The sequence below is a fragment of the Sebastes umbrosus genome, chromosome 16, assembly GCF_015220745.1.
Source record: "Sebastes umbrosus isolate fSebUmb1 chromosome 16, fSebUmb1.pri, whole genome shotgun sequence".
Taxonomy (NCBI): Eukaryota; Metazoa; Chordata; class Actinopteri; order Perciformes; family Sebastidae; genus Sebastes; species Sebastes umbrosus.
The window spans coordinates 28438013-28460704 of NC_051284.1; the positions used below are offsets into that span (position 1 = coordinate 28438013).

General features: G+C 37.7%; 1 protein-coding gene across 1 annotated transcript; it reads right to left on the bottom strand.

Annotated features, from left to right (window-relative positions):
* Positions 1–16896: 16896 nt before the first annotated feature.
* Positions 16897–21417, bottom strand: LOC119504281 (phospholipase A and acyltransferase 4-like). Its single transcript, XM_037796331.1, has 4 exons — positions 21278–21417; positions 19873–19981; positions 19352–19620; positions 16897–18535 (listed from the first exon to the last, which is right to left on the bottom strand). The coding sequence occupies exons 1-4, from the start codon at positions 21290–21292 to the stop codon at positions 18407–18409; spliced, it is 522 nt and encodes a 173-aa protein (XP_037652259.1). The 5' UTR covers positions 21293–21417; the 3' UTR covers positions 16897–18406.
* Between the last annotated feature and the right edge of the window lie 1275 nt (positions 21418–22692).

Here is a 22692-nt window from a genome sequence, read left to right on the forward strand (position 1 = left end):
AGGAACAGGGGGTGTGGTTCAGCAGAGAGTTGATCATTCAGCAGGAGAGAGAGAGGGTCAAATCCTCCTGGAGAGACACCACACACTACTACAGACTCCTGCTGCTGCTGGTTCACATCCTCTCTGAGGGCTGAGATCATTAAACCTCAGTCAACAAACAACTAACCTGCAATAATAACTTTTACAATATCAGTTTCCCTTGTTAAGTCGTAATATTAAGAGAAAAAAAGTCATATTATTATGAGAAAAAAAGTTGTTATATTACGAGAAAAAAATCATAATATTAAGAGAATAAAGTCAGAACTTTACGAGAAAAAAGGTTGTAATATACCAGACGAAGGTCTCTCCATGAATCAATGCTGATCCTAGTGTTGGCTTTTCCTGCCTCAGCCGGACGGCTGAAGCAGGAAAAGTGCGTCGGTGCCGGGGCTGAAGCAGGAAGAGAAACGTTATCGTCTCCCGGCTGTGCCCGCAGGAGAGACGATAACGTTTCTCTCTTTTACCTTTTTCAGATTGTTTAGACTTTTTTTGCAGACAGTTTTTCAGACTTTTCTTTTCCAACATTTTTCAAACTTTTTTTTTCAGACACTTTTTCAGACTTTTTTTTTTTTTTTTTTTTTACCTTTTTCCAGACATTTTTCAGACTTTTTTTTAACAGACATTTTTTCAGACTTTTTTTCCAGCATTTTTCAAACTTTTTTTTAGACATTTTTTTCAGACCTTTTTCAGACCTTTTTTTACGGGAATTTTTTTTTACCATTTTTCAAACTTTTTTTTTCAGACACTTTTTCAAACTTTTTTCAGACTTTTTTGGGACATTTTTTTTTTTACCTTTTTCAGACATTCTTTAGACTTTTCTTTTGCAACATTTTTCAGACTTTTTTTAGACATTTTTTTCCAGACATTTTTCTGATTTTTTTTTTTTCAGAGTTTTTTCAGACTTTTCTTTCCAGCATTTTTCAAACTTTTTTTTAGACATTTTTTTCAGACATTTTTCAAACCTTTTTTTTCTGACATTTTTCAGACTCTTTTTTTCCAGCATTTTTCAAACTTTTTTTTAGACATTTTTTTCAGACCTTTTTTTTTTTTTACCTTTTTCATACATTGTTTAGACTTTTCTTTAGCAACATTTTTCCAACTTTTTTTTTTCCAAAATTTTTTCAAACTTTTTTTTTCTGACATTTTTCAGTCTTTTTTTCAACATTTTTCAGACTTTTTTTTTAACGGACATTTTTTTTTTTTTTTTTTTTTTACCTTTTTCAGACATTGTTTAGACTTTTCTTTTGCAACATTTTTCAGACTTTTTTTTTCTGACATTTTTCAGACTTTTTTTCAAACTTTTTTTTAGACATTTTTTCAGATTTTTTTCAGACCTTTTTTTTTGTACCTTTTTCCGACTTTGTTTAGACTTTTCTTTTGCAACATTTTTCAAACTTTTTTTTAGACTTTTTTTTCAGACTTTTTTCTGACATTTTTCAAACTTTTTTTTTCTGACATTTTTCAGACTTTTTTTTTACGGACATTTTTTTCAGAATTTTTTTTTTTTGTACCTTTTTCAGACTTTGTTTAGACTTTTCTTTTGCAACATTTTTCAAACTTTTTTTTTTCAAACATTTTTTCAAACTTTTTTTTCTGACATTTTTCAGTCTTTTTTTCAACATTTTTCAAACTTTTTTTTAGACATTTTTTTTCAGACTTTTTTTCTGACATTTTTCAAACTTTTTTTTTCTGACATTTTTCAGACTTTTTTTTTACGGACATTTTTTTCAGAATTTTTTTTTTGTACCTTTTTCAGACTTTGTTTAGACTTTTCTTTTGCAACATTTTTCAAACTTTTTTTTTTCTGACATTTTTCAGACTCTTTTTTTCAAACTTTTTTTTATACTTTTTTTCAGACTTTTTTTTCAGACCTTTTTTTTTTTTTTTTTTTTTACCTTTTTCCGACTTGTTTAGACTCTTCTTTTGCAACATTTTTCAAACTTTTTTTTTTCTGACATTTTTCAGACTTTTTTTCCAGCATTTTTCAAACTTTTTTTTAGACATTTTTTTCAGACATTTTTCAAACCTTTTTTTTCTGACATTTTTCAGACTCTTTTTTTCCAGCATTTTTCAAACTTTTTTTTAGACATTTTTTTCAGACATTTTTCAAACCTTTTTTTTCTGACATTTTCCAGACTCTTTTTTTCCAGCATTTTTCAAACTTTTTTTTATACTTTTTTTCAGACTTTTTTTTTTACGGACATTTTTCAAACCTTTTTTTTCTGACATTTTTCAGACTCTTTTTTTCCAGCATTTTTTAGACTCTTTTTTTCCAGCATTTTTCAAACTTTTTTTTATACTTTTTTGTTTACCTTTTTTTTTTTTTGTTTACCTTTTTCCGACTTATTTAGACTCTTCTTTTGCAACATTTTTCAAACCTTTTTTTTCTGACATTTTTCAGATTCTTTTTTTCCAGCATTTTTCAAACTTTTTTTTATACTTTTTTTCAGACTTTTTTTTTACAGACATTTTTTTCAGAATTTTTTTTTGTACCTTTTTCCGACTTTGTTTAGACTTTTCTTTTGCAACATTTTTCAGACTTTTTTTCTGACATTTTTCAGACTCTTTTTTTTCAGCATTTTTCAAACTTTTTTTAATATTTTTTTTCAGACTTTTATTTACGGCCATTTTTTTTTTTACCTTTTTCAGACATTGTTTAGACTTTTCTTTAGCAACATTTTTCAAACTTTTTTTTTTCCAACATTTTTTCAAACTTTTTTTTTCTGACATTTTTCAGTCTTTTTTTCAACATTTTTCAGACGTTTTTTACGGACATTTTTTTTGACATTTATTTCAGACTTTTTTCAGACCTTTTTTTTTTTTTACCTTTTTCCGACTTTGTTTAGACTCTTCTTTTGCAACATTTTTCAAACTTTTTTTTAGACATTTTTTTCATACCTTTTTTTTTCTGACATTTTTCAAACTTTTTTTTCTGACATTTTTCAGACTCTTTTTTTCCAGCATTTTTCAAACTTTTTTTTATACTTTTTTTCAGACTTTTTTTTTTACGGACATTTTTTCCAGAATTTTTTTTTGTACCTTTTTCGACATTGTTTAGACTTTTCTTTTGAAACATTTTTCAGACTTTTTTGGACATTTTTTTTTTTACCTTTTTCAGACATTGTTTAGACTTTTCTTTAGCAACATTTTTCAAACTTTTTTTTTTCCAACATTTTTTCAAACTTTTTTTTTCTGACATTTTTCAGTCTTTTTTTCAACATTTTTCAGACTTTTTTTTACGGACATTTTTTTTGACATTTATTTCAGACTTTTTTCAGACCTTTTTTTTTTTTTTACCTTTTTCCGACTTTGTTTAGACTCTTCTTTTGCAACATTTTTCAAACTTTTTTTTAGACATTTTTTTCATACCTTTTTTTTTCTGACATTTTTCAAACTTTTTTTTCTGACATTTTTCAGACTCTTTTTTTCCAGCATTTTTCAAACTTTTTTTTATACTTTTTTTCAGACTTTTTTTTTTACGGACATTTTTTTCAGAATTTTTTTTTGTACCTTTTTCGACATTGTTTAGACTTTTCTTTTGAAACATTTTTCAGACTTTTTGGGACATTTTTTTTTACGGACATTTTTTCAGACTTTTTTTTCCAACATTTTCCAAATGGGTATGTGAGTCATGCTCACTTTTGCCTTGTATTCTCACATTGTCATACTGTATCTTCAGATTGATCAACTACATTTATTATAGACTGGTACTAAAATAATCCCTCTCAATCATCGCTTCTGATCCACTAGAAGTGTCTGTATCTACAGAGATCTTGCAGCCTTCTGCCTGGATTTTCTCTTTTCTTCTTATTTTGCTGTGTTGAAGAAGTTTCTGGGCTTCAGCAACAAAGTTTTATTTCTCTGATTCACATTCATGTCATGAGCTTTACATCAGTGGGTCTGTGGGTTTCACAGGGGTGACAGACAAAAGCAGGCAGACTGGATCAGTTCAGTGGTTTTATGGGAAAGTTGCAAAAACTTAAAGAGTCACAAGGCCTGCAGGCAGATAGGTGACAGAGTTCCAGGAAACAAACAACAGATAGGTAACAGCTGCTAGAAAGCAGATGGCAGCAACTGGCAAGGAAACAACTGTATGGAAAAGGTCCGGTTATAAATTGCAGGGCTGATGAGGGAAAGTGGAAACAGGTGAGAGAGCAGGCCGGGACGGTCCGGTACCTGCAGGGCTGATGAGGAGAGTGGGAACAGGTGTGTAGTTGGGAGGAGATGTCAGGTGACCGGCACTGAGGGCATCTAGTGGATGGATCGAGGATGGCAGGTCTGGGGAGTGAGAGGAGAGTACAGGCCTGGGGGGGGGGACAGAGATCCAGGCCAGGCAAAAACCACCAACCAATTAGGAAGTCCTCATGACAGTCAGTGGGCCACAGTGAATCTGGTGTTCAGCACTCTGTACAAAATTTAAAGCTGTAAATTAAAGTTTAATGCTATGAGGCACCGAACCATAGACTGTATATATAAAGATGGACGATGCATCTCCACTTCCTCCCACTGTACAGAAGTGAAGCCAAAATAATAATAATAATAATAATAATAATAATAATAATAATAATAATAACAATACTAAATAAATAAAAAATTAAATAAAATAAAAAATAATAATAATACAAAGAGAAGATAATAATAATAATAATAATAATAATAATAATAATAATAATAATAATAATAATAATAAATTTCAATAAATAAATAAGTTAATAAAAAAAAAATCATCTTGAGATTTTGAAGTCATTTGGAGCCAGAGTCTGCGCAGTAGTATATATTGGGAGGTGGAGCCGCGGTATCGAGGTCAACCGCCCGAACCAATCGCGGGCCGAGCATGGACGCAGCTTGTCAACGAGAGGGACTCACGGCTGCCAATCATGACGTCTCACCCCCTTTTTATAGCATCAAATAACGAATTAAAACCAAACGTATCATAAAAATACGTGGAACAAACATCAGCGTGATAAGAACTACCTAAAATGACAGAAACCATCTCAAGTGTATTTGATGTGCACTTTGACTTTAATATTTGATCTTATCCATCCAACATGAAATACTAATTAAGATTAAGGTTACTACCGATAACTAGAAAATGTATTTCCTCCAAAAAATGCAGTGTGAATGCTGACAGCTGAAATAAATTTCAAAGCGTTTCTGGAAATAAAGAAATGTGAAATGAAATGCCTGAAAAATGTTGAAGCACAAATACACTGCAGAACAATCAGGAGTCAAACCAGTAACTGATCAGTTCAAACCAGGAGTGCAGACATTAGGAATGCACTTTACGTTCTGCCACCGGCGACCCCTGAAGGATTGACATTTAAAAAACCTTTTATCTGCCAAAAACATCCTAACACAAATATATTCTAATCCAAATATTGATTCTTTCTCACAATAGTGTGCTTACATTTGTTGTTTGATGAATGAATGAATATTTTGAAATCAGATTTACTCACCTGTGTTTTATGATATAATGATGGTGATTATGTGTAACAATACATGCCAGTTTGATGTACGCTACATTTCAGACCACTGATAGCTGAAGCATCATTATCTTTTTGACGTGCATTAAATGCTAAAGGGTGAAATTAAATGACATGTATTAATATTGCTGTCTGTCAAAAAGGGGCTCAACTGAAAATTGCTCGACGATCCAGACGCCCGGCTCTTGATCCTTATAACGCTACGTATCCTCAGGCCAGAAATTAAAAATCAGTTTCTTTGAAGACTTTAAAACTTGTTTTGTGGTTAATTAAAGTGTCTGGAGAAAAATTCAGACATTTGCTTTTTATCTTTTCATCAAGGCTTTTCTTCCATGATTGAGTTTCCAGTTTCATTCAGACGAGGATCTGCTGGCTGAAAAGTGGGTTTATTAATACGAGAGATTACATTTTGTTTGACAGAAACACTAATAAAAGTACATTTTAAACCCATGGATGAGTGAATAAAGAATGTACTTCTGTCACTATGCATCAAACTGTGAGCTACTGAATTGTTACACCATACATTAAGTACAGAGTCCTACGAGTCTTAAATCTGACTTCTGCAAATCAAAGTAACATATTTCACCTGCAGAGACCGCAGATTTATCAAACCAGCTGTCTGATTTGATGAGTTAGATTTACATTTTAAATAAATTGAGCGAAGTTGCGCATTTGAGACCTTGGAAAAGCAATTTGACTTACTAATATTAACTCAAGCTCCACTTATTTGCTTTTTCCGGGGCTTTCGCAAGGTCTTAACCCTCCTGTTGACCTCGGGTCAGATTTGACCCGTTTTTATTTAATCATAAATATGGATTTCTTAAATCTAATTGCCCCAAAATAACATGGATGGTTGCCTACTCAAAACAATATTCTGACTAAAAGTTTACATATACCAGTATGTAATAATACATCAACATTATGTTCCTCTGATAATAACTTTAGTCAAAATAATTCACAATATCTGCTTTTTCTTTTTACCAAATTTTTTTTTATAATTTCACAGAAATTAGGTTTATTAACCTTAATTTCCCCCAAAAAAGTGTAAAAGTTGGCCAAAAAGGTGTAACACAGAATTGGGTGATAGTTTATATTGTATGCTTTATAAAAAGTCAAACCAAACCGGGTTAATTTTGACCCGGGACGGCAAAAGTTACATTGTTGACGGGAAGACAACAGGAGGGTTAAATAGAGGATGCTTCATCTGTGCGTGGAACATAGCTAAGATACCTAGCTAGTGTTGGTGAGGTATATCGTGCGAGACGAGAGATGTAGTTCACTGAGCGGTTTCACACAAAACTAAATGATACTGCAACAAACTGACTTTCTTGACTTGCAAAATTATCTTTTAAATTGACAAACATTATATGTGTGATTCATGTCGCATTTCAAACGGGATCTTCCACCGGAAGGGGCGGGACTTCCCCTCCCTATTAACCCCTTTATTTTCTCTTAATTAGCTTGTTAATATCATATTCATATTCAACACCGTCTGAAAGCGTCATATCTTGTATTTTATTGTTGCAACTCTTAACTGAAGCTATACGATTACACTGTTGAAGACTTAATGTTTTTGACGGCCGTCCAATTCTATCAAATGGAAATATTCTTGTACATCATTTTACACACTTTAAAAATATATATATATATTTTAAAATTCAGCCAGACATATTTGTTATGTTTGGAAAACGTTGTCTCTCCTCTAGAGTTTATAATAAAGTTCTGTAGGGTTGAACAATGTTTAGCTGCACAGCATTAGTTTGCATTGACTGACTCAGTGTTGCTGTAGGTCAGTTGAGATTGATGAGTCATGACTGGACACCCGAGTGGGGATCTGAAAAATGTAGTGTGGTAACGTTGGTGAGCAAAAGGATAAAGAAACCACAAGTCAGAGCACAGAGAGAGACCGGGAGGGGAGCTTCTATAGAGCTTGAGAAGCGTTGCATGGTTCCACCTGATCCCAGTTGCACTGATGAGACAGCCCCACCTACATGCACCAGTTACCCTGCAAGAAAACCAGAACAAACCAGCTACAAATCAACGCACCAAACTGAAGTTTATTGAGAATATGAAGATAATATTACCAGAATAAAGTGCATTGCAATAATCGAGTCTGGAGGAGATAAAAGCATGAGCACCAATAAGGACACTGTTTGTTACTGCAGCCTTGTGCTTTAGTGTAAATCTTGTCTATCTCTCTCTGGCTCAGATATTGTTACTTGTGGAGACACACTGCCACCTTGAGCTGCCTTTTCTTTCTGTGGCAAATCCCAGCGTGCCGGCTATTCTCCAGATATTCAGGGTTTTTATGTAAGATATAACATTCACCACAAGATGGAGGCAGCTCACTGATCAGTGTGGAGTCTGAAGTGACAGATCAGATCAGGAGGAATCCACAGGAGATAAACACTGCTGTAAAATGTCTCTGGATGAAGGAGCCAAAGAGCCATCAAACTAGAAAGTGTGGTTTTACTCAGACGGCTCCTGGAGAAGGAGGAAGTCTTTGAAGAAGTTACAGTATGATAACATTAACCCAGAAGATTTGTATTCATGCAAATAACTTGCTTTATGGTCTTAAAACAAAGGCAAACACTAATATAAATGTTTCTTTAGTCAAAGCCTGGCTGCATTTTGCATAAACCCCACCGGTGTTGCGTTTCTTCTTGGAGAGGATCTTTCTAATAAAGCCAGTCAGACCCCTTCTGAGCCCCGCTGTGATTACTTTGGTTGGTATTGACACATTATCTGCCAACACTTCCCCTGTTTTTCAGCATCTGATAGACTGAGGTTTTTTCCTCTAATGCAGCTTTTCCACTGAGATCCAGGCCGCAGAGTAATTGTCCGCGCAGCACCAGGAGTCGCTCTGTCTGACTGTAATTCTATAATATCGGGGTTGGCCATGACAGTAATCCCCGGGGATCATCGTGCGTCGCCAAAACTGTTTCACAAAACTCAAAATGTATGTATGAGAATCTGAGAGTTGCGGAGAAGGGAAGACTCTCTGGCTCTGAAGCTCCTGTCAGCACACTCTTTCAAAGAAGAAAAGGGTTACTGAAGCTTGAGTTTGTGACTTTTGCTTTTGCTGTCTTAGTTAAAGAAGCCAAAGGATGGAAAGCAGAATATAATGCAGTTGCACATCTGGCATGAAATACAAAGGAGTTGAACCAAAAAAAGTATAAACTCTTTAGCACTGATGGTGGATTATTAGTTCTTGCTTGTTCCAAGTGGGGATTGACAGATATATTGTTCTCCACCACCTTTATTCAAAGTCATTTAGGCCTAGCTTATGTGCTTGTGGATGTACGGAAGCTCCGAGAAGCAAGTGAGAAAGAAACATTCTGGTGATCCATTTTCTAAGTCTGATCTAAATAGTTTTCTCTCCTGTGTTTTTTTACTTAAGAATGGGTGAAAAAAGGTTTTAATCTCTCAAAGTTCCTCTTTGTTTGAGGGCGTGCCAAACTAGGCGCTAGGAAGGTATTATGCAAATGTGTTACTTGGTGACATCACCACATTACGGAAGAAAAGGCGGGACTTCAAGAGAGGTGTTTCAGGCAGCTCAGGAGCAGTGTTTTTGTCGGGGAGAGTAACTCCCTTTGGCCTGGGCTTTATAACTTTGCAGACCTTTTACATGCACAAAATACTACATAACACACTAAAGGAAAGGGGAAAAAGCATAATAGGTCCTCTTTAAGTCATAAACACAACACAGAAGAGAAAAGTAGATCAGATTTAGAAAATGTATCACCAGAATTTTTCTTTTCTTACTTGCCTCTCAGGGCTTTCCGTATGGATGAGTTACATGAGATTGGATAAAAAGACCTTAATAGGATGTTGTTATAAGAGCATAACAGGAGGCAGGATGTGAAAAGAGAAGCAGACTGTGAGCTCTGCTCTGCCCAGCTGGTGCATCTTCACAAAACTGAGTCAAAATCACGCCTGTTCAAAGCGTTTCACTGGTAAATCTATGAAGAAATGTTCAAAGACGAGTGGAACGTGTACATTGTTTAGGGCTGGCATGTTGATATCGTGCACTGTGTCTGAATAATGGAGAAAACATTCCTGCAGGGTGCTCACTCCTCCCAAACAATGCATTTTAAATGTTTTGTTGTTTTGGAAAAAAGGTAATTTTAGAAATGCTTAAAAAGGTAGCACGCACTGAGACAAGAACACGTAATGAACAATTTAAGGAATTCTGATGGTATTTCTGACATGTAATTACAGACAAAAACAGAAACAAAGACAATACCAGACAACACATTTATATTGTTTTGTTGTGTCTGTTAGCACGTAACGATGTTAGAGAATATACATTTTTGCTGTCAACAGACCGATAAATTATAAGACAAAACAATTCACAAATACACGAAGAGAGACAGATGACAAGCGTGATGTCCAGACAGCCAGAAATCCAGACACAGGAAGGATGCAAAAACAAAAACAAAATCCCAAACAAGTGGTAAATAAGGAGCAATGGCACAGTATGTTGACACTATATGATTAGATATTGTAAATGTAACTTCAGGAGAAAAACACGAGACACAGTCCCTGACTCACAGGTCTCCTCCAGACAACTACTTTTAGCCTGCTTTGTTTTTGTATTTTTGCCACCCATGTTGTTTGTCTTGACCTTTTTATGTACTTTTAAATGCCTATAGCACGGGGGCCTTCCAGGAGGACTGAGCTAAAAATGATTTCTCCCTTTCGTCATATACAATTTAAGTACCATTTCAGATGTTTACAGCCTTTTCTCTCCATATTGGTACATCTTTGTGCAAGGGGATGAGGATGGATGGATGTCTTGGCCAGAGTTTGACAGTTTTTTTCAAGTGAATAATATGATCAGAAGTCTTTCTTGCTGCTCGCTCATTTGGGTGAATGAATATATTCCTCCTGACAAAACACAGAGTATTGACCGTAGTAGTGGTGTATGTAGGTATTCCCTGCAAAGACAAATGAGTTTGTCCTTAAAACAGCTTTGAATGTTTATTTCCAAAAGGCTTAAAATGACCCCTTTCAGTACCAAAGCTCAAAGTGGTGAGATGCTCTTATACTGCAATAAAAATCAGTCAGTGTGCTGCTGTGCTTTTTTCTCCCATGGACGTTTGTTGTCCTTGAGAGGCACCTGGTTCAGCTGCTGGAAGATGTGCAGACACCAAAATGTGTTAGGGAGGATTGTTCGGCTTACAAAGTGTTTGATTTTTGGAGATTTAGGATTTCCAGGGTCATTTTTCTATTCTCCTACCAGCTGTCAATCAACACTGTTTTCATTTAATCATTTAGATTTTCAGATTCATCCATTTATAATATATATATAAAAAATATAGGCTATTTATGTTGTTTGTTTTTTTACAAAATGTTGTTTAGTTTTTTATTATGTTCTAATCTAACAAATCTATAACCCTTAGATTCTGCAAATATGTCTGATACATGTCTAATATCTTTCTAATACATTTCTCTTGTGTTGTTCGGTCACATAACTAAGACTATGGAAGTGTAAAAAAATGGGCTGTCAAATTATTCCAAGTGACATACATGAGGCGTCCACGGTATATTCTGTATTTTTCAAAGGGGTCCTTGGCTGAAAAAAAAAATGGAGAACCTCAGATTTAGAAGGTCTATGCCTAAATTTAGCCAAATTGTTTTAATCGCCTATACTTGAAAACAAGTACTACAGGTGTGCCTTCTTTCCAACAATGGAGGTGAAAACAATCATGTGTCTTATGTCAAGTGTTGTGGCTAGGGAAACTTAAACATGTGACACATAAAACATCATAAAATACATAAAAAGGTATGTACATATAATACTCACCTGGTTGTATGTTCATTAAATGCACAAGAATAAATCATACCTTCATGAAGGTTATACAGTATTTTGTTGAAACAGTTTAATAATTTAATTAAATGAATGGTCATTTTGGAGGTTATGGTTTGTTCTGAATGTTTATTTTTATACTGAGACTGCGACCACCCCTTTTATATCAATGATAGAAGACTAAATATTAGATGAAGATATTGATTCACAGGCCTATTATTCAGTATTAGTTATAGCTAACAAACCAGCAACTCGAAAATATAGAAAACTTAGTAAAACCTATACGACACGTCAATATATTTTGTCCGTTAGGTATGGAAACTTGTTGGACAAACACATGGACATAAGGGGAAAAGTTTTATGTCACAAAAATCAATTGCCACGATGTAAATAAGTAATAGGTGGTCTAATAATATAACTAATGGAATGAAATTTAAAATTCATATTTTTTCTAAACTAAACAGACACACAGCGACACTCTGGGGAACTTGATATTATACAAATATTGAATGATGAACGTGTTGTTAGAGATTTTTCCTTCTCTGAATGGTTATACTGTATATAATCAATAAAATCCTAATGTACATAAACAGGTCAACTTGCTAGGTTTTACTGTTTTACCACTACTGGTTATAGGGGGAGGAGGCTGAGCTGCAAATGTGTGGATGCAAAGACCTATTTATTCCTGTTGCCGAGACAGTCGGGCCCATTCAGCCGACGCACAATCTGCACCATTTACCTCCAGTCTATTTCTGTGACATATTTACGCCCACGCGTCAGGCTCCCTGAATCTACCTGTGTTCGGCCGAGCGGGATCGTTTACACAGGAAGCCTTCGGAAATAAACATTTGCGTTTATTATATGCTGCACGCTTCTTTGGAGCAAACACACGCATGCACAGACACACAGCAGAAGACAGATAAGAACATGTATGCACACACGCACACACAACACAGAAGGCATTCATAGCAGACGGTAATAACATAGTGCTGCTTTTGAGAGGGCCAGCCACAGTTCTGCGGACAGAGAGGGTACATACAGGAGATGTTATTGCTCTATATGTTTATAACGCTGCCATGGAAAAATAAGAGGCTTGGCCACAGGCATTTCCTCAGCTCCTCTCTCCCCAGTCACCTCTCCAAGCCTGGGAGGGAGGGAGGGAGGGAGGCTGCGAGCGTCTAGATGAAGGCTGAGCGTATGTCACACTTCATCATTTTCAGAAAAAGGCATCCTAATTTCTCAAGGGGCAAGTTATTCAGTTTTCTTTCCTGAGAATTAAAGGTAAAATTAAAAGTTTAACATAAAGATGCTGTTGCAGTGTACTTGTTATTTTGTTATTTTCATTCTGGGGGAGGACCCATCCGAAACCCCGCTGTGGTTTTGAAATCCTCCCTATTTTTGAGGTTTCAAGATTGGCAAGTATGCAAACCGTTTAATATTTGAGGAGATGCATGTCAGCTATCGTCGCGACATGCAAAGGCTCTGCAGAAACTATACATCCAGCTTTACCCTCAGTAGGACCACAGCTCTGGTCCAACTGGGTGGAGAACATGAGGCATCTCTAACATTGTCAGGCTAACAACTTAGCTTTTATTTCTCCAATTAAATCTATTTTCAGTATCCAGAAATATTGCATTTGTTGTCTGAGAACTGTAGTTTGAGCATATAAATGTTTACTAGGCTGCTTGTTATGCTGGTGTTCAAGGGAATACAGTTTCTTCTGCTGCTTCAGACTGAAGTGTTGAACCACAGAATATATTTAGGACAACAAAATCGAAGACTAGTTTTCTTTCAGCTCTTCTTCTGGCCCGACGCTCATTCCTTTTTTGTCTCACATCTCTAATAAACATGAACTTCAAGGACACAGGAAGCGAAGGAAATGAAACTTATTCTAGTGGTGCACTAAGTCACTCTAAATGATAGTGTCAGCCTATAATGTGAATGTAAATAACAGCTGAAATCATGTCACATTGAGTTATGTTCACATATAGCCATCCTCTTGCTCGTCCCTGCTCCGCTGAAACCAGCTCTCTGTTTGTGATCCAACGGATAATTAGGCCTCGGAGCCCGGCGGTGACTGTTTGGTCTCACTCCGCGCTCTCTGCCTTTAAAGAGAATGCTCTTTTTGGATGCTGCAGTATATATCCCTCAAAAAAAGCCAGAACTGTAGCTGCTCGTGCCTCTGATGTGCCATCCAACTTTAAAATACAGCTTTGCGAGCTCAGTCTTCTTCAAAGACTTCTTTTCTTTTTCTTTTTTTCTTCTTCTTCTTCTGCTCTTCGGCTTTTTTGCCCCCTTCTGCCAGCTCCAACTCGGCTCTGCCTGCTGCCTCGACATGATGAGTGGATCCGAGTGAAGAAGTCGGGTGAAAAGCCTGAAAGGAACTGCAGCTAATTCATGAAACAAGCCACTATCTCGTGAACTAAAAAGTAGTTATGGCAGCATGAAAAATACCAAGAACGCGCCATAAAATGGGACACTGAGCCACTGGTGTTTTGTGTGTTGATCACTGTTCTGTTTAGAATTCACTGCAAATAATCAGAGTAAAAAAAACCCTTTCATTCTCTTTGACTTGGAGGCCTAATGGCTTTTTTAGTAACGACTTTGTGCCTTTAACGGCACAAACATCATTAACCCAGGCCATTGTTATTCTAATCTCTCCCTGTCAGTGGCCTCGGAGGCTGAGCCCTCGTCTCGCTGAAACAGTTTCCTCATTGTGAGCCCGGAGGGAGGGAGGAGGTGGTGAGGTGGTGAGGTGGTGGCTTCAACTGCTGCCACCTGAGCGGGCATAGGCATCCAGAGAACCTTACATTTAGGGTGGTCTCCAAGCCACGTCCTCCTGGCTCTCCTCTTTATGTGGTCCTAACTCCACCTCCCACCATCCCTCTCTCTACACAACCTCTCTCACAAAAAGACCCTCACACGACGAACAAAGTTTCACTGGCCCTCATTTGTTGACTTATCTGGCATGGCGGCAGTTCGCCTTCTGGAAAAAAGAGATCTTTAAACAGTGTTTGTTGGGCTTGTTTTGCAGCAGGGAGGTGGCGGACTGTTGTGTCCCCCCCGCACCCCCCCAGCAGACACACAGGAAGAGCCTCTGCCATCTCCTCCACGACTTGAGCAGGTGCAAAGACAAGGCTCAATGACATCTTTGTACCAAATGGAAGAAGTTGGGGGGTTTAATGGCACTCCTGGCCTCGGCACGGCACCACCTCCCCTCCTCCGTCTGCCTCTGGGGGAACTTGAACGTGAGAAGTTAGCTGTGACAGGCCGCCGAGGGGGAAGCCATATATCCTAAAGTGACACGGACACCAAAGGTAGTTGGTTTTTTGGCTTCCACGGCTGCTTGTCACGCTGCTTTTATCTCAGGCTGCTCTGCTCTTTTACTGGCTGTAGTAATTCATGTTGGCCCAGTGTTGCCTCTGAGCCCAGTTCACAATAGATACTCACAATAGCAAGTCCTGTTTCGTAACTGTGACTTAACAGCAAAATGCTAGCGAGGGAAGATGTGTCAACTTTGGAGTAAAAGCAATAATCTCCAACATTTTACATACAGAAATTATTGATTGAGAGAATACATTACAAACCAACAAATACAGGACTTTCATCCAGGAGACCGCTGTTTGTGTCCTGGGCGTTAAGTTTCATTTCCACTTTACAAACGTAGTAATTTTAAGCCAACCATGTTGTTTTTTCCTAAACCAAACTAATGCCTAGTCCCAGTCAAAAGCCCCAGATCAGAGGTAAATTGTTGGCTCGCCACTCTCACATTGGCGCTCGAGCGTCATGTGTGAGCTGCTCAAAGACGATGCCTTGCTATGTTTTCGCGACAAAATGTAGTTTGGAGACCTCATCGAGGATCCCTCCTAGTGAAAGTGTATGTAGTGTGAAAACCACGATTACAATACAGCAAGTTGTGTAGTGTGAACTTGGCTTAAGTGGTTTTGTTGCCTTAACCTCAGTGTTTTTGTTTGACTTCACATCGTTAACCACGTGTTTACTAAGACAAAGTGACACCAAGGGGTCTGATAAAGCATAAGTATGTGACCAGTTGGGGTGAGAATGTGTTGAAACACCACATTTGAGCTGGATCTAATCAGAAGGAATGGGAAGCAGGTGAGGAGGTGGATGGGGAAGGCAGAGCAGAGCAGACGAGAAAAGTGGCAACAGGTGTGTAGATCGGTGTGGCAGTCAGGTGATTGGGAAAGGAGGGAAAGGCCGAGGGCATCCGGTGGACGGATGGGAAATGGCAAAGAAGGAGCCTTGGTAATACTCTCTGAGGAAGAGGGAATGTGGGTGAAGAGGGGAACAGAGAGGCAGAACGAGACAATCACCTTGGTTTCATTTTTAAAAAAAGGGTTATATAGACTAGGTCCAATTGGGGGCTTTATATTTCTTTGACCTAATTCTTTATTCCTTCAAAATGGGACAGTTACCTGTAATTGACGCCATAATGCCAGCCATTATTGACTGTAATGGGCAGCCGATTTCACAAGAACAAGCCATGGAGGTGGTGATTAAAACCGAAGAACTGAGTGGTAAAAAACTAAATGCAAATGTCCATTCAATGTTTAAGTTTGAGGCCTCGCTGTATCACCATTCACTCTGCAACCCTGCACATTGTCAATACATCTCTCTATCAGGGCCACCAATGACATCGCTGCATATTTGTTATACATGGTGATTATTTCTGAGCCTAATGATCAGCCACGATAAGCCATCTTCTCCGACCCCCGGAACGTGGAGAGTATGAGGTTTTATTATTTCTGGAGCCGGTCCCACGACCTGAGCCTCTGCAGCCCTCTCTGGATTTCATGGAGCTCTCAGGCGGTGACCCCGGGAACAATGTGGGGTGCTGTTCAGATTCTGGGGACCGGGCGAGCCCAACTGGCCCCACCTGCTAGCAGCTTTACTGGCCTGGCCACGGCCCCGAGGCCTGTTTCTACACTGTAAAAAAACATCCAATTCATCATCGGATTTTATTGTTGTGTTAAGGATTTCAAAATGATTTTTTCCAGGTCACTGTGTTTTTAGTGTCGTTGACTAAGCTCAACAGCTGTTAATGTAGTAAACTATTAGATTTACTGTCGTCTATGCCACTACTTATAGACTCTTAAAACCTCTGAATGTTGCAAATCAAAATGTAGTTTTAAGATGTAACATGAGTTCACCTCTGTATTTGCCTTTTCTGTTATTTTATCTGTTATTTATATAAAACAGGTAGCGAGATATTTCACAAGATGTCCAACCAGCTGCTGATGAGGGTTCATGGTGATGTCTCAGTCAATGACTTTAACACCTACACATGAAATGACACATGTCCCTGAAGCAAATGCCTATTGAACCTCATCAGATAATGAGAAAAATGTAATTTGTGGGTTGGCTTTGATCAATATTACTTGGGTACTCTAAATACATGTTTTAAATTAAAATACAAACCTGCAGTATCAAAAGATGCTCAATTAAGGCTATTGATTTTAGATCTGAATTTTGAAATGTGTGTGAAATTACAGCACTGAAAAATATTGGAAATGGATTAACAGCTGCAAATGTCACATTTCCTACTGTACAGATTGACTTTTTATTTTTGAAACTGAGAGTTTAAACATGACTGAGAAAGTTAGTTGACAAGATGCACATTTGTTCTTTGCAGGGCCGACCTGTCTGATCCTTACATTGACCTTATCCTAACCCTTTCCTTAACCTTAACCTTAACCTAAACTTAACCTTACCCTAACCTTAAACCAAGTCCTCTCCCTAAATTGTAATGATTTATAATATGGGGACGTGCATTTTGTCCTCAAAAGGAGGGCGGGTCCCCACAATGTGACTGTGTAAACAGATATATGTCCCCACGACATGACTAATACAAGCCACACACACACACACACACACACACACACACACACACTTTTTGTACTTTGGTACTTGTGAGGACCATGATTAATTTAATACATTTCCTAGTCCGTAACGTTAAACATTGCGGCTACATGCCTAACTCAAGTCTTAACCCTTTAACAGCCCCAACTTCCAAAAAAAAATGCCCCCACTCTCCAAAATGTCCTCACTCTCAAGGTTTTTAAGTCTAACTGGTCCTCACGAAGACAGAGAAACAAGAGGTTGCACACACAGCATGTAGATCACATGGTCTTGTCCACCTGCCCCGGCTGTAAAGGGGGTCCCGATGTGAACAGTGGTAGATTGTGATGCAGCACAATGCTGGCACAGAGACGACGGGGGGATAAACACCCTTTAAGCTCTTAACCAGGCCATAAGAAAAACATTACTCCGTGTTCTCCTGTTCCTCTGTCTGCCTTTTCACCGTCATGCCCTCTGATTTTACACTCAGTACCTCTCTGTCAACCAGGATTGTTTGCCAAGAAAACATGAATATTAATTACTCGTTTGGACTCTGAGGCTTTGGGGGGGATACATATGACCAACTATGTCTGCATGTAATGTTACTTTTTAATCTAAATCTTGAAAATATAAATAAAAATGTCCTTAAATAAAAAGTTCTAAAGTAAAAAAACAAAACATTTTTCTTTTTCTGTAATGATTTACATTTATTTTGTACACATATAAATACAGTAATAATACAATAAAGGACAGATCACAAAAGAATAATACAGTAAACAAATAGCAAAAATGTGATGGATGGCTCCTACAAACATTTATTTACAGCATATAGATTCAAGTCTTAAAATAAGATTACGTCACTCGTCACTTGAGTTAAAATAAATCTTACAAATTGTCTTATATGGCGAATGGATCATGTTTCAGACATTAAACAAACAGCCATGAAGTTAACTCGACAAGCACCAATATCAACCATAACATTATAACAGCCACAGATTTTCCTATAACTTAATTTTCTTCCAGAGCAGCTTGCCTCAATCTTATCCAAAGTTGTATTTTTATGTGTTGACAGCACTACACCAACAAAGCCAACTTTTTCAGTTTGCACATGTGCAATAGTTTATTCACATAGTATAAATCATAACCACTGCCAGGTGAGTTGACTCAAACAATGGCAAGGTCTTTCCTTTTTCATCTTTCTGTCTCACTGCCGTCAGTTCTGATGTCTCCTTCTGTGGTCGTCATCGTCATCTTTTAGCAAGGCGGCGAACAGAGCAACACCCAAAGCTGCGATACCCACACCGGCTACAGCTGCGCTTCCAATCACGGCTGCTCTGTCAACCTGCAAGAGAACGTCAACATTTAACCATTTCAATTGTGATTATATTTGCAATTGAAAATAATTAATGTGGGTTTGGGGTTATACGTTGAATCTTGACATTTCTGAACCAAAAATAGGTTTCATATCAGCATTTCTACATACGTGTATGTCAACGTTTTAGAGTTTTAACTGCTCGTACAATATAAAAATTAGCCCAAAAAAATGAATAATGGCTTTTTTTAGGCTTTTCTGTATAATTATTTATAGCTGCGACATAGTGAATGTGACAGATGCACTAAGTGGGTTGATTAAACAAGCTTTTTTGAATCAGCTTATTAATCATCGTCTGTTGTTTGAAATATGAGCAATCACAATTCATTTAGCACCACATCTGCTTCTTATCAACTGAAATAGATTGGGGCTAGATTTGTGTATTGTTACAACGAATGAGACGCTTATATGATAAACTCGTCCAGTATCCAGGTGCAGACACACACATCAGGGCTGTGCATCACTTTGATAAAGGGATTTCTCACTGAAACATCAATAAAATATGTGACAACTACATCTGTTATGTTCTGTTATGATTAAAGTGGAGAGGTTTGATTTTTGTCAGAATGACTTTTATTTCTCTCAGTTTCTAGCGTCAGTTTTGCACGTGTTAGTTTCCTGATCATTACATGCATACACTGTCTTTTTAAAATAAACATACGTTTTCACAGGAAAGGCAACAAAACTACTTGGTTAGGTTTAGGAAAAGATCGTGGTTTGGGTTAAAATAAGTATGTTTGTTATGTAGGCTTAAGCAGTCAAGTATAAAAGCCACGGGACACCCACCTGTCGAGACTCTGGCTTGCCGTATCGTAGCTCCGTGACAAAGTGCTCACAGTTGTTAGTGACGGTAGAGTACGGCAGCTCCCAGCCCACCATCCTGCAGGCCTCCCTCACGATGATGCGACGCTCGCGAGGCCGGTACTCGTCATCCAGGAGGTTGTTGATGATAAAACGATGGCGGCCGACCACTTCCCAGATCTTCTGACGCCTCACCTCTGCTCTGCTGCTGTCCAGGAGCATCAACAGGTTACCGAAAGGGCCCGAATCAACACCTGTGTTTGTATAATAGAAGAGACAGGCAGTTAGAATAAAGAGGATTGGAGAAGAAAAGGGATACAGACAAAGAGGGAAAGGATACATTGACATTCGTTAAGTCTTTGTCTTTACTGTTATATTACATTTACGTACATTATTGGCTGATAATGTCCATCTGAGGGTAATGCCTTCAAAAAGGATACATTGGCAGACAGAATGTTATAGATGGTCTTCTAAAATGAATATAATAAAAACAACAGTTCACTCACTTGGAGGAATCAAATGAACAACTTCATTTCCACCGATATAGACGGCCCAGTGCTCATACGACCCACGGAAGATCTCGATCAGGTCCCCGGGCTTTGCACCATGGTCAAACTAAAATGATAAGAAAACAATAAAAATTTAAATATAGATAAACATAATAAACTTGGCATGTAGTCAGTGTAAATGGTGAGAACTCAAAGGTGTCGTCTAGAGGAGTTTCTGACGACTTTGAGTAATGTTTATCATGTGGGTTCCCGTTTTGTTTGTGCACATGCATGCGTCATTGCGCTGTTTGACAGTTAGCAGCAGTAACACGCAAAGAAGCAGAGCAATGCACAAAAAAAGCAGGGAAGAAGAATGCAAGCTAGTAAACATGGATGTTAACAATGTACAATTTAAAAAAAAAAAAAAAATTTACAAATGTTTTATGAGGAAGGAAATGCCTTCAATATGTTTTATTAAACCTCAAGGATACACACAATGCAAACATAACTGTTGTTTGTTTTAAGAAAACTTGGCTTAATAAGGATGTTCCTGCTTGAAATGAGTCTCTTCTTTTTCCTGCCTGACATTATACTAAATCAATAAATGTATCAGGGCATGAATCATAAAACAGTGAGGGTAAAGGAACACCCAGTTTACTTAGAACTTGTCATGACATGTTGTGGAAAGAAGGTACCTGCACAGATACAGTTAGTCAACACTGGGAGATTTGGGAGTTTTCTTTTACATGACAAATGCACTTCTTAACGTTACGATATCACACTTGTTGTGTCATTTCATCGTGTTTGTTCTTGCTGTCTATGTTCTTCATATTTTAGTATTTAGTGTTACTTTAGTGTCTTAGTTTACTTTGACTAAAATAGTAACACATTGCTTTACAGCAGAAAATCCAAAGTAAGGTCTGTTGGATCCATTTACATGATGTAATCCATGAATACTTAACACATCAAATCTATATAAGATAAGATAAGATATTCCTTTATTAGTCCCTCAGTGGGGAGATGTGCAGTGTACAGCAGCAAAGGGGAAAGTGCAAAAAACAAGATGCATCAGCCAACACAGTAAAAAAAAAGAGCTAAACAAAGTTTAACAAAATATGAACCATTTAAATAGAAGGAAGTATAAAAATAGGAGCAGTATATACAGTATTGACAATAAACAGACTATTAACAAAATTGCACAAGTGGAAAATGATATTGCACAGTGAGAATGAATGAATGAAATTCCACCTGAAAATATCAGGCTATTGTCAGTTTTTTGGTGTGTAAGTGGTCTACTACTACTAAATACTAAAACGTATTTAAAAATGTTGCCAGTGTAAAAGAACATTACCATGTTAGAGATTAAATTGAAGCAGCTTTAAATCTACACTAACTGACCAGAGGTCAGCAGCAGGAGACTCACCAGTGTTGGAGCCATGTCTTCAGTTCTTCAGGTGTGAGCCAGGTATGAGAACCGGAGTGACTCGCAGCCTATTTATCCCCGCTGGAGAACGAAACCTAAGTGTGCTTACGTTTCAGAAGCAAAAGTGATCACCTGATAACGGGGGGAAAAACTGAGACGCAAACATACAAAGATTAGATAAGCACATTGGTACACACTTAATAACCAGGCTGCTCCTTAATTTGTAAATCATTGACTGGGTGAGGCAATACAAAGGTTGTATTATGAGGTGGTGAGGAAGCTGCAAAGGCTAAGTTTCATTTCTCCTGAACTGTTCAGTCGGTCATGCTTCTGCAAAGTCCTCTGGGTTTAAGTTTCAGTGCAGTGACCTGATCTTTATGCTAGATTAAAGAAACCTTATCAAGTCAAGTTTTAGATTTTCATTTACAATGATTCAATGTTTGTTAATTTTACAATGATAAAACCCGCCTACTCAACAGTTCTACATTAACAGATAATAATTGACTTTATTGATTTTAATTCCATTAAATGAAGAGGGTTTTTTGGTAACTCAATACACAGTGAGGAGAGAGCTTCAATTTACCAACGCACACAATTCAAGACAGAAGATAATCGGCAGCGTGTACTTAGAATACAAATATCTATCGTTATGCTCATTACGGAGGCAGAGACCTTCACCTCGTTGCCCTTCAGCTGATTCAGAGAGTCAAAGATGGACAGGTTAGTTAATGAAACGTCCTTCTGGAGGGAATTAACTTGTAAATGAGATGGTTCACAATGAATCGCTCAAGGGCAAACAAGGCAACATGGCCTTTGTAAATAACTAATTTACCAAAAATTGTTTCTCCAAATGGAAAAAAAACAGTAGTTGATCAAGTGAAATATCTCAGTTTTTACAGGGATGAAATTACAGGTCCTGACACATCAAGCTAACGGTCGTCCGTCGGACAGGTTGGTGCTGTCGGTGAGCTTCCTTCTGCCTAGTTTTGGACTCTGGTCTGTCCCATGTCAGAGTTTTTTCGGCCGATTCAGCATGTTGAATTGGCGGCGGCACCCGTCAGTGAGAGAAATCACTGTGATTGGCTGTTTCAACGAGTAAAGTCAAGAGGAAAAACACAGAAGGCTCTTCTCATTTTTCATCTTCATCTCATCTGATAATTCCAACACGGATATTTTCACAGCGTCATGTCCATCTGGACTGAAGCTAAGTGGTTTGTGAGAGTGGTGTGAAAACGGTCGGAAAACGGCACTTTATTTCATGTACGTATCATAACAGCGGCTTGTATATCCGCCGTCCTCCGTCTTCCGGTTTCCCTTTTTGAATGACAAATTCAGACTACTGCCACCTGCTGGTGTGGAGAGTTATTTCTTCTCACGCAGGCGCAGAACGTACGTGGTAGTCTGCCGTCAGCTGA

Coding starts and splice junctions, on each gene's coding strand:
- LOC119504281 (XM_037796331.1), bottom strand. Junction 19,621..19,872: donor TGTTCATTTGATTCCTCCAA/GTGAGTGAACTG, acceptor ATACAAACACAG/GTGTTGATTCGGGCCCTTTC. Junction 18,536..19,351: donor GCAAGCCAGAGTCTCGACAG/GTGGGTGTCCCG, acceptor GTTCTCTTGCAG/GTTGACAGAGCAGCCGTGAT.